This window comes from Kryptolebias marmoratus, linkage group LG22 (assembly GCF_001649575.2).
Source record: "Kryptolebias marmoratus isolate JLee-2015 linkage group LG22, ASM164957v2, whole genome shotgun sequence".
In the NCBI taxonomy this organism is placed as follows: Eukaryota; Metazoa; Chordata; class Actinopteri; order Cyprinodontiformes; family Rivulidae; genus Kryptolebias; species Kryptolebias marmoratus.
This window is the reverse complement of record NC_051451.1, coordinates 4,223,904-4,236,436: the sequence shown is the minus strand read 5'-3', so window position 1 is coordinate 4,236,436 and position 12,533 is coordinate 4,223,904. Positions and strand designations below refer to the sequence as shown.

The 12,533-nt window shown below is 39.5% G+C and overlaps 1 protein-coding gene across 1 annotated transcript; it reads left to right on the top strand.

Annotated features, from left to right (window-relative positions):
• Positions 1-9,068: 9,068 nt before the first annotated feature.
• Positions 9,069-10,442, top strand: LOC108247691. Its single transcript, XM_017436015.3, has 2 exons — positions 9,069-9,138; positions 9,611-10,442. Exons 1-2 carry the CDS (start codon positions 9,111-9,113, stop codon positions 10,306-10,308), a joined length of 726 nt encoding a protein of 241 aa, XP_017291504.1. The 5' UTR covers positions 9,069-9,110; the 3' UTR covers positions 10,309-10,442.
• The last annotated feature ends 2,091 nt before the right edge of the window (positions 10,443-12,533 follow it).

Here is a 12,533-nt window from a genome sequence, read left to right as displayed (position 1 = left end):
CGGCCAATGCAAGGCATGGCCGTTCGCCTGCTCCCAGCGGAGCAGGGAACTGCTCCCTATTGTTTTTGTACTGATTTTTCAGAATTGTGTATTAATATTATTCTTCTCCGGTAAAACGCGTTGGCCAGAAAAACGAGAAACTCATGGAGAAAAACCAACAAGGCAGTCTGATAGAAATACCCTACCGCTACTCAGACAAAAAAAGTCATAACGTCCCATACCTAGGGGCGCTATAACAAAGGACAATGCGTTTTTGCATATAACTCCTAAACCGTAAGTCCTACACTCAAAATCTTGATGCCTTCTAAAACTATGGATGATTCTGCATCTTTTTTACATTGGCCACGCCTACTTCCGCCTAACTAGATTTTTTGCTATAGCGCGATAAAGACAAAACCTACTTTTGAATACTACTCCCACATTAAAAGCTGGATCAACGTGAAATTTGGTACATACCATCTATAGGATGATCTGTTGAAGCGATGATCAAAAAGTTTTAAATATTTTGAATTTTGTGCAAGTAACGCAATAGCAAACACTTCAGTGCTAGCTAGCACAACGGTTAACTATAAATTTCTCCGCCATACTTTAAGATTATGGAAAATGCATTTACATCCCAATAGTGGATGAGATGTTGCCACTTTGTATTAAATTTTATGCGGTTTTACCAATAGGGGGCGCTATTATTTCATAAAATTTATATTTGAATAACCGCTTGATGAATTTACACCAAACTTGGTACAGATGATCAAAACCACACCTTCAGAGAATAGCTTGAATATTATAATGAAGTGGGCGTGGCTTATATGCTATCTCACCTTTGAGCTTTGAACTCGGCCAAATCGAAATTTAACTTCGTGAAAATTACTGATCTATTAGAGAATTGCGCTCTCTACGTATGAGGCAAAAGTTGCAAAACTTGACCTCTAGGTGGCGCTGTTACAGCAAAAAATGCCTTTATGCAAATTCTGTTACAACAACTAGGTGTACACACAGTATCTCTATTCTATTGTGTTCTGTGAACCATGCCTTTTTACCTGAGTTTTGAAAAGAAATTGTAAAATTATGCTAATTAGTAGAAAACTTACAAAATATGCGTGAACTACTTTTGTTAACTCCTCCCGAAGCTTAAAGCCAATTGAAGTGAAACTTCACATGGTATGACGGCACGACTGGCTAACCAAAAAACTAGAACGGATTTTCAAAAAAATGTTCAGTTTATGAAATATGCGTAAACAATAAATTTTTTCCCACAAAAAATTCTTTATTGAGCGTAACTTCAGAACAGTATGAATTTTAGCAATAGTTTTCATACCAGGGGTGCCTAAAGCCAAAAAAAAGATTTCTTTCCATTTTCAGCTTGATCCAACACTAGGGGGTGCTACAAAGAGGTAAAGTTTACACTGCCGAAATGGCTGAATGGATTTACGTGGAACTTGGTGGGTATCTTCAGTTTCAACCCTGAAACTATGTTATCAATATGGTAATGATTGGTCATAGTGGGCGTGGCTTATGTGCAAAAATGTATGTGTAGCCTTTACATTTCTAAAAATTCACAAAAAATCACTTGTTGAACATAGAGTGCAAAGACTTACAGGACATGTTACTTGCACAATCTGTAAAAGTGCAGATCAAAATTCGCGGCTCTATATTCAAGCATGTCGTTACTATCTACGAAGATCGTAACTAAAGATAGCAGTAGCAACTCAGACTGTGTTTGGCCGAACAACTTGAAATTTAGTACTCTGTTCAGACCTAGCCTATCTACAAAGCTCAAGAAATATTGCTTAAATTTGAGCGCCCCCTTGTGTTTAATAACAAAAAAACAAATAAATGCTAACCAACATAGCTGGTTTTCATTTTATTTTTAAAAAACCTTTTGACTATGGTGGATTGGACAATTTGGCCAAAGAAAGGACATGATAATTGTCATCTGTGAATATTTGCAGATTTGTTTGAGTCATTATTGATTTTTAACAAATTTCTGAATATATTTCAGTATGACCAGCACAGCTACGACCAAGGTTAACAATTTCTTGTACAAAATCCCTTCAGTGTGGACATTTCCTAAAGTGCTAACATTTTTCCTCATATACACACGGTGATGTGGGAATATTTGGGAAATTTTATCATAAAGTTTAAATTTTTTATGATTTTTTGCGTATTGGATGCACATCATGAAAATGACGTTTTCAATTTTTCATAAAGAATGTGTTTGATCCAGTAACATAGAAATAAAAGAATATTATTCCACATGTAGGCATGATCATTAGAGAATATTTTGGTAATTTTTGGAAGAGTTATGGATTTTTTTATGAATATTTTTTTCGCTCATCGTGGTATAACATTACAGTTAACATTTTTTACTGAAACAGCATTGGAACTAGGGACATAAAGATAAATGCATGTTATTACAGATGTAGACTTGATCATCTGAGAATATTTTGGTAATTATTTTACTTATTCTTGATTTTTTATGAATTTAATTACTTGACCAAGTGTACCATAAAATTGCATTGAACAATTTTCTATTGAAAATGCATTTTGTTTAGGGACATGGAGATAAATGCATATTGTCACAGATGTAGACTTGGTCATCTGAGAATATTTTTGTATTTTTCGAATGAATATTGAATTTTTTATGAATTCATTTCTTTGGCTCTGTGTGGTATCAAATGGCAGTTAGCTTTTCCTTACTAAGCTTTCTTCACAAATTATACCATTGCGTCTTACGGAGCGCCTCTGAGTACGGACCGACCTGGCAAGTTTTGACTCTGCCTGCTTGCCGAGAGAGGCGGCGGAGCCACGCCGGCGGGACGACAGGATCGGAGCGCGCAGATAGGGGCGGAGCGTGGGGGCTTGGAACCCGTTCATAACTGCTTGCAGTTCTAGTTATCTAGTTATCTTTTTATCAGTTTATTTGTTTTATCTATTTCCTTTTTACTGTTTTTATCTTTCTATTGTACAGCACTTTGGCTACCCCTGTGGTTCTTAAAATGTGCTATATAAATAAAGTTGATTGATTGATTGATTGATTCAAGCCTCGGTAATCTATGCAGGGTCTTAGTGTGCCGTCTTTCTTTCCTACAAAGAAAAACCCTGCTCCTAAAGGTGAAGACGAATGGCGGATGATTCCTGCAGTGAGTGAATCCTAGATGTACCTCTCCATGGCTTCACGTTCTGGACACGAGATGTTATATAATCTGCTTGACGGTAATGGAGCTCCTGGCAACAAATCAATACAGCAGTCATATGGGCGGTGAGGTGGAAGAGAACATGCTTTGGTTTTACTAAATACTTGTGCCAGGTCACAATACTCGGAGGGTACGGCAGACAAATCCGGTGGATCGACTTCATGAATCGCTGCCGGAGATGGACCTGGGGGAACAGCAGAACAGAGGCAGACGGAGTGACAGTGGTTAGGCCATGATTCTATCCTCTTGCCTGACCAGCAGATATGAGGATTATGTAAAGTCAACCAATCAAAACCCAAAACAACAGGTGAGTTTGTAGATGGGAAAACAAAAAAAGAAAAATGTTCTCTGTGATTACCTGCAATTACAAGGAGTAATGGTTTAGTGACATGGGTTATGGGTGGCAAGTCCTTTCCATTTAAAGCCGACACACGAAGAGGAGTGGATAACGGGATGGTTTCTTGGGCTAACTGATGAGCCAGTTCTGAATCAATTAGAGAACGTTCACAACCTGAGTCTATCATAACAGATAGCTGGATTTGATCATTCTCCAAACATAATTCTGCAGGAAGTGTCAGGTGAGAAATGTTCTTTTCAGTGTTCTGGCCCATCAGGTTCCTCACCTTTACTGATGGGCATGGTAATTTAACTTCTTCGGATAGTTGCCAACGAAATGACCAGGGGTTCCACAATACAGACAAAGCCGAGCGGACATACGCCTGTTGCGTTCCTCGGGGGTGAGGCGACTATGTCCCACCTGCATAGGTTCCGGCTCGGAGGACTGCGGCGAAACTGGAATGGGTGAGGCGGAAGCCAAGGAAGCAGAGCTAAAAGGTTTATGACCTCTCTCCTTGGTACGGGACCGGATTCGGTTGTCAAGGCGGATCGTTAACTTAATCAGATCTTCAAGGGTTTCGGGATCATCTAACACAGCGACTTCGTCTTTAATATTCTTGTTTAAGGCATGAAAAAACGCACTCCTTAAAGCAGGCTGATTCCAGCTTTATACGAAAATCAATAGCGAACTCAGCCACAGACTTATTTCCTTGTTTAAGGTTCCACAAGTCACGTGCCATCTTGTCCGGATCATAACATAATATCTGCTTAAACTCCTTCAGAAACTCATCAAATCTACATCCAAAATTAGCCAGATTAGGGAACTTTGCCTCAGCCCAATCCAATGCTTTCCCAGACAGATGGGTTAGTACAAAAGCAATCTTGGCTCCGTCGTGGGAAAAACTCAAAGGAGAATGATTAAAGGCTAGAGAACACTGCATCAGAAAGCCTCTGCATTTACTGGGCTCTCCGTCAAACCTTTCAAGCGGCAGAGGGCGAAACTCGGAAAACATGGACCGGCTTGAGGGTTCAGGAGCTGGAGCTGGCGCTGGCTCGGAAGGCTGTTGGATATTAGTCTGTAAAAAGTTTGCAATCTTTTCCAACTTCTGGTTGGTTTCCTCGTGAGTAGCATGGAGTTTGCGTAAAACAGATTCATGGGTTTGTAGCGTTGCTTGTTGTTCGGACAGGGTTCTCCTGATTGCGTCTGCGGGGCTAATTGGTTGGCCAGATTGTTCTGTCATGTCGGTTGATAGGATTAACCCACATGCAAGAGCACAGGCAGGAGAACAAGGAAAGTTTAACCGGTTTATTATGAGCAGGAAAAAACTGGTTCGAGCGGCGGGCAGCAGCACCAACGGCACACTAAGAAAAAACGGGGAAGAAGTTGAATTTGAAGTTTGGAGGAAATTTGCGTTGCATCAGAGAGAGTAGGGAGGGACTTACGGGTGTAGTGGTATTTGTGAGTCCTGGGGGGGGAGTCAGAGATTCTGGGCTTCCGTTTCTTTGGTTTTTGGGGGCGTTGCTAGGAAACGTCGAGTCCTTAGGGGAAGAAAGGAGCAGCAGCTTGACTTGAGCTGGTGTGGCGGCGTGGGTGGATGGACAGGTCAGCCAGGGCTTGAAGAGCGTCTGAGCGGGCGGTTTGCTAACTTGAGAGAGGGTTGAAGATGGATTCAACGATCAGCTTGCAAAGGGGACTCGGGCGTGTGGCGGGTAACTTTCCCTAGCGTCACGAGAGGCGAGGGGGTGAATGTCCAGATCCGAATGCTCGGGTAAAGTCATTGCTAGTCAACAATCTGGCGTCGAGGTGTTGGCAAACCACTTCTCTTAAGCTGCAGGTAAGGGCGTAATTGCCGACCGGTGTGTAGATGACGTAACAGGTCCGTCCCCCATGCAGTCATCTCCAGGACTCTATCTAGAGGAGAAAACCAACCCCAACCTCCACCCAGAACCTAACAGCAAGGGAGTTTGCTAGTAATACTAAGAACCCAGGTGACAAAAATGGTTGCATTACACAAATGTTCTTTGGTTAGGAAAATGTAATGGTAAAGTAAATGATTATTTGAAGTAAAGTTTACAATAAAAATGTATACTGTATTGTTTGTTTCTGCTACTATAACATTTTAGATGTTTGGATTCTTTTAGCAGGTTAAAATCTGCACATTTCAGTCAGTCATATTAAATACTTTAAAGTCTCACAGGGTTTGAAACCTGAAAAAAACAGAAACACGTAAGTAAGAGAAGGGTTTTATTCTAAAGGGTGCAGGACCTAAATAGTTTTCATCTGCAGAGAGAATTGGAACAGGAGTTTGAGGTTGCACAGATAAGTATATGACAATAGTTGCTTTGACTGGTTTGAAGTGTTTTCTCCTAATATGTTTCTGTGATTTTTAGGTTCCTAAGGAGATGGTGGATTCTGGAGATCCAGGACATGTGAGTATGAGAACAAAGTGAGAATGGTGAGAGCAGAGCAGGCAGATCTGGGATTAAAAGCCGAGCTGACATCTGTTTGTAACAAAAAAGGATTCCAGGAGCAGAGTTTCACTGACCATTAAGCTACCACAGCACAGTGAGATGATTGTTTACCTCTGCCAAGTTCTCTTGCAAATTCAGTCAATAAATTCTTTGTTAGGATACAGAAATTAATTTGGGCAACTTTAATAGAAACATTTTACTTAAAATCTTTTTGAATCATGATGAATGTGTGCACAGATCTTTTTAAAGCTAAGAGAGTAAGTACAGTGATGGACATGATAGCCATCTGAGGCAGAAAAATAAATGAGGTGTCATTTATAAATGCCCTATACCTCCCACATGACTGTGTAGGAGAGAGCAGCTCCCATGTTTATGGATCATACGGTGACAAACTCACCAGCAGCCCACACTGCTGCTGAAGTATTGACACTGTTGGCAGCATGTAATGGTCTGAGACTGATGATCTGAATCTAAACTGCTGTGTAGAACTGAGATGATGCATAATAGCAGATTTGTTTCTTTTTTGTTTTAATCTTTAGAATGAAACAGTCTTTCAGATAGTTTTGCTGTCTGTTTTGGGGAAGATAGAGAAGAATCGTTTAGTGGAACTAATTTTGCCTTTCAAAAAAGCCCAACATTTTCCTGACAGCAATTAGTGTTTCCATATTTTCAGGTTGTAATCCCATCATCATCATTCTGTAATGACTACAATTAACCTTCATGTCAGAGTTTTGTATTAAGATCAATCTGTGTTGAAAAATGACAAAAGTTGTAGCTGTTTTGGTCAAACCTTAAAAATTATGCACAATCTCATGCAATATTGCAAGATGTCACACTCAGAGAATGTGTTGTGAAACTTAAATTGTAGCTCAGTATCTGTAAAATTGACTGAATTACAGACAGTTTTTGTGTTTCCTAAGGTGAGTTGACTGTGCCTGCCCTCTTGAATTGGGATAGCTCGAACCTTATTCAGTTGGAGATGTACAACCAATGATTACTTTCTGAAAGGTTTCATTAAAATCTACCCAGTGCTTCATAAGATATTTTGCTAAGAGACAAACAGGGCTAACACCATCAGTTAATGGCAACTTTTAACAAAATGTCTTAAAGTCTTTTAGTGCCCAGAATATGTGGTAAGGACAACTCTCAGGTACTACTACATCAAATTTAATCTCAATGAATTTATAGCCATTTTTGGGTTTTTAAAGATGAGATAGCTGTGTTAGCCATCTTGGATGGAGCCAACTCTAAAGGCAGCTTGACTGCTTAGTGGTTAGCATTGTTGCATAAATAGCAAGAAGGTTTTGTGTTAAAGCCCCAGGTTTGGTCTGGGGCCTTTCTGTGAGGAGTTTGCATATTCTCGTTCAGATTTTCTCCAGGTACTCTGGTTTATTCCCTTTGGCCTTCTGTGCGTGGTGTGTTTAGTGGATTTCCTAGCTGACTTGATAAAAGCCCAATTGGGATACCCACATGTTTGGAGAGCTTTGTTGATGTGTTTTTGTTCTTTTTCCTTACCTTCTGTCTTTGTGGGGACACGTTCAGCTCGATGCTGTAGCGTTCTGATGACAGAGAGTTTGTGTTCCAGAGGGTGGTGAGAGTCAAACAGAAGGTACTGATCTGTGTGGGTTGGTTTCCTGTAGACTTCAATGTTGAGACTGTCCTCTCTTACCATGTGAACCAGACAGTCCAAAAAAGGCAGCTTATTGTCGACCGAGTTGTTGTCAACAACATCAAGTTTACCAGAGAAGATGCTTACGACAATAGGCTGCCTTTTTTAAAGAGTGACACTTATCCTGCTTCTTGTAAATGTTTTGCCTCCAAATATGCCTGATACTTTCTGTGAGTCATGTGACTAAAGAAGTGGTTTAGAGGGAGGGGGGTTGTCGGGTATCTTAGAGTAACAGGGTGGACAGTTGACTCATGGACCAAATTTATATATTATAATTTAAACATTAAAAATGTTGTAATATCATAACAATCTTATTGGATGACAAGTATTATAAATAGTACTATTAAAAATATTTTTAAAAATTACATTATTTGTTCTGTATTATTTATAATTGTAACTTAATCTAAGGACACATAAATGGGGACATGGTAGTAAACCCAAGTTCCATTTAAAATAATATTTAATTATTTAAAATAAATTCATCTTGCATACATATAGTTGTGTTTTATGGTGGAGGGAAGTCAAACATATAGGATAAAAAATATAAATAAATATTAGCCTGCCTTTACACAAAATATACTACATTTTGGAATGGGGTCTCAAAAGGCACCATTTAGTAGGAATGACCCATTATCGATCTTTCCTCAGTTATAAATCAGTTAGTTGTTTAATCCTGTGACCGGGTAACATAGACCAAATAATATTATTTCATCACCAGGCCAGATTACTCTTTTTACATGTAAACTGTTTCAGCTCTGTCACTACCAATGACTTATATGGATAGAAATGACATCACTTGACTTTGGATGAGCTAAAAACGCCGCCATCTTACGCTAGTAATTCAGTTCCGCTTTTGCACTCAGCAATACTGGAACGCCTTCTTTTTGTGCTGCATTTTCCTGCACAAATCTTCACGGAAAATGTCCGGACGGCGTTCCATTTTATCGGTAAGTGTTTTTCTTTTAATAACAAGGCTGCTTAACAAGGAGATTAGTGCCTGAGTCTAACTTTACTGCAGAAGACGTGCATCAATACTGGATATTACTAGCGCTAGTTTTAACATAAAACTTTCTGTGCTATGCTTCTGTGAAGTCAAGGTCTTGCGTTTAAACATAAACACGTGTGGTATTAACTGAAAAGTTAGAATCAGGGAAGTGACTGCCTTGCTACTGCAAAGTTCATGGAGATCATTGCTTAAGATAATTTTATTATGTACCAAAAATGCAGACTTACATTTGTATAATTGTGTAATCAATGCATTTGCACACTGTCATATCATAAACATTTTTTGTTTATCCTTTCAGGAGGTAGACGCCCTGTTTGACATCTTTAACTCACGTAATCTGCACTGCAGTGGCTTCAAACATCCTATATGTCAAAGCAACTGGCCTGAAGTTGTCAGTCTGTGAAACAATACCTCTACGCATTAACGACTCTGGATGGAACACCCATTCATGCCACTCGAAGGTAATGTTATGACTCCATATAAGTCTCATTGTTCGTTGTTAAGTAAATGCCTGTTGTTCACTAAACCAAAATTACCTAACTATGACATTTTTTACATTTACAGGTACTTGAGTGACAAGTCTTCCTTGTCAACATCGAACGTTTGACAAGATTGGTTACAGATGTTCTTGCCAACCAAACTTTCTTCTTGACTTATAGATTGAGTCAAGACCATTTGGAGCTGTTCTTCAGCACAGTGCGCAGAGCTGGTAAAAACTCATTTTGTTCACACTTTATATCCACCTAATATCAAAAAGTTCTGAAGCTTAATGGATATATAAACTAAATTACACTTACATGAAATTGAGAGCATATATAAAGTTCTTTCCTGTTATTTAAATAACATTGCAGGCTTTTAAATTGTAAAATCCTGCAATCTTTATGTTTATGTATTATTCTGTTTCATCAATGCAAGTATGCTGTCACTGTGCAGGTGGATTTAACAACAACCCCAGTTGTCTACAGTTCATGGCTATCTTCCGTAAGCTGATTGTGCACAGCGGACTGTTACCCAGCGCAAGAGGAAATGTGGTCATCATGGACAGCACACAATGCCTCAAGTTGTCTGAAGTGGGGCATCGTGAGGCGGCAGAGTCACCGTTTAATGACAACAACTTGGACCACACATACTGCACGTGGATATCAACAAAACATGTTATGTTTGTGTCAAACATTGTCACCTACATTGCAGGGTTTGTTGTGCGTTGGATCATGTCTGCTGTATGTTGTGATGTCTGCAAAGCATCCTTAGTGTCAGCTGCTATTCAACCATGTTATGAGTTGTATCAGTTGCTAGAGTTGAAAAACGAAGGGGGGCTTGTCACACCATCACAAGGTGTAGTCTACATCCTCACAGCAGCAGAAAAAGGTATCAGGCTGTTCATGAGCACTGCGTCAGCAAAGAACATCTGTTCCGTACATAAAGTAACAATGTATGTGAAGAATGAATGTGGGGATATTGATCCACTTTGCCTTGGGGAACACATAACAGAGTCTCAGTATGGAATAGATAACCATTACTTTGACATCATCAAAGTCTTGGTTGCCTGTTACTACACCATCAGGCAGAAACACATTGCACGTTTACACTCCTCACATCTGAAAAAAAAGAGTCTGTACAGCAAAAACTGACCATGATTATACTTTTCAAAGGCCACTAACTGCTTTCTGACAATGTATTATGATCAGGCAATTTTAAATTTGGTGTTTACATTTGTTGTTCTTAAAGTACACCAATGCATTTGCCTGATATCTGTACTTGCTTTCATTTCTTAAAATCTTTCTTTAATGAAAATTTTTATTCTTTTTATTTGATCATTTATCTAATTTTTTTCTTCTAGTGTATAGTCTGTAAGACAACTTATACGTTTATCCCATTTGTTCTGTATTGCTTATACCATTGCTGATTTGACTACTGTTGTGACTGTAAATAATAGTTCTGAATTTACGTTTCTGTTAAATTCATGGTTATTATTATAATTACAATAACCGAGTATTTGTGACATTGTATGAGAAAGTACATGCACTATTGGGCTCATCTTACCCACAAAAAAAAATTATTTCGTTAGTCCTCAGCATTGTTTACATAGCCCTGCGCCTTTAAGAATACTAGCAAGATGGCACCACTTTCGCCACACCTCAGCCCGAGCCATTAAAGCGGCGTGTCATGTCTATCTATATAAGTCATTGGTCACTACCTTGCTTTGTGGTGCAAAGGTGCATCAGGAGTGGGTTGGCTTCAACCCCCCCCTTGCCGCTTAGATCCGTTCAGAAATCCCACTAAAGCCCTATTTGCATAGGATTAGTTCTACCTAGGGACCACATGTAATAAATAAATGACTCCCCAACGTTTGCTTTTTATGTGGCGTATTCACATGGGACAACTGAAGCCTGAGATTTTGCTGAAATTTGCACCTTCCGGATATGATGTTAACGTGCTGCGTATTGCGTAACATCCTCTTAGTTTGAGTTGATGTTAAAACTACTTTTCAGGCTACGTACAGCTAGACCACTGTATAGTAGTCTACAAACACAAGAAAGTTATTCTTACCGGACAGAGCAATACATGATGTGATTTTTGCTCCTTCTTATCAGCCTTTTCGTTTTTATGGCAACCATTACAGGTTGATAAGATTTTTCTGGCCCGGGACACAAAAGGTTGTCTATGCACTCTAATGCAGCCTCCGTTGCCAAAAGCATATAAAAATATGCACAGGAAACAAAAAATGCCTAATTACGTATCGGATCCCACCCATTCCTGTCCAAATCACAGAGATGCCTATTCACATTGGATTAGTATTATCACAGGACATCAGAGTTCAGCAAAATATAGTAGGTACTTCACAACTTTTACTTAGATCCACTGAGATCCAGATTTAACCCTCCCGAAGCCCTAGTAGCTGACAAGAGGAAGAGAAGCCCTTGTAACTTTTGGTCCATTTGGCCTAAAGGCCATGGGAAGGTTAATGCTTTTTAATTCCATGTGATATAGTACTTTAGTGACACCAAAAACAAAAATGTTTAAACATTTTTAGGAATGGAGTGGAGGTGGGAGATGCCAAATCTATAGCCCAAGCTGTTGTTGCTTTCCTGGAGAAGCATAGTCTTAAATAAGAGAAACCCCTGGGCATAAGGACTGACAATGGTTCTGTTATGACAGAAATTAACAAAGTCCATAAAGCACTGAAGGAGGATTATAGCCTCAAAAAGCTGGTCCCTATTTCTTGTGTGTGTCATTCTCTGCAGCTGTCTATAAGTCATGGTTTCAATAATACCATCCTGTGCAGTGTGGAGTACTTGGTATAGAATACAAAACTGGTTTTTACTGCCCCCAAAATGCAGGGAGGCTGAAAAGGCCATAAATGAGACCAACTACGGGAAGAAACCCTAGCCTGATAACCAAGGTATGTGCCACACCTTGGCTCTCCATTTAGCTAGTGGTTTCACACATTTTGGACCAGTGGGAGATGCTTTAACTGCTTTTTGCAGTCACTAAGTCCAGTGAGCACTGCTACATGGCTAAGGTTTTATATACCAAGTACAGTGATCCTTAATGCATCTTGTTTCTGACTTTTTTTAAAGTCAGTGCCTAGTGATGAACAGGCTTTTGAGGGAGAGCAGGTAGATTGTCTTAAACTTCTTGAAAGCTTGGTTAGTGTTGAGGAGACAAAATATTACCTAAATGAAACTCAAAACTTTAAAAACCCTCTCCTCACGATGGACCGGAAAATGCACAGAGAAACCAGGAGTCAAAAATGGTCAGAAGCAGTATCTTCAGTTTAAAAGATTTATTAGCCTTAGTACTAAGGGAGACACTCTTACCAGCTCACAGCAGGAACACCAGAAGATGTCTGAGC

Excerpts from the sequence above, each read along its gene's own strand:
- LOC108247691 (XM_017436015.3), top strand. The coding sequence starts at position 9,111 with ATGGAACACCCATTCATGCCACTCGAAG. Across the intron at positions 9,139-9,610 it reads CCCATTCATGCCACTCGAAG|GTGGATTTAACAACAACCCC; the intron begins GTAATGTTATGA and ends GTCACTGTGCAG.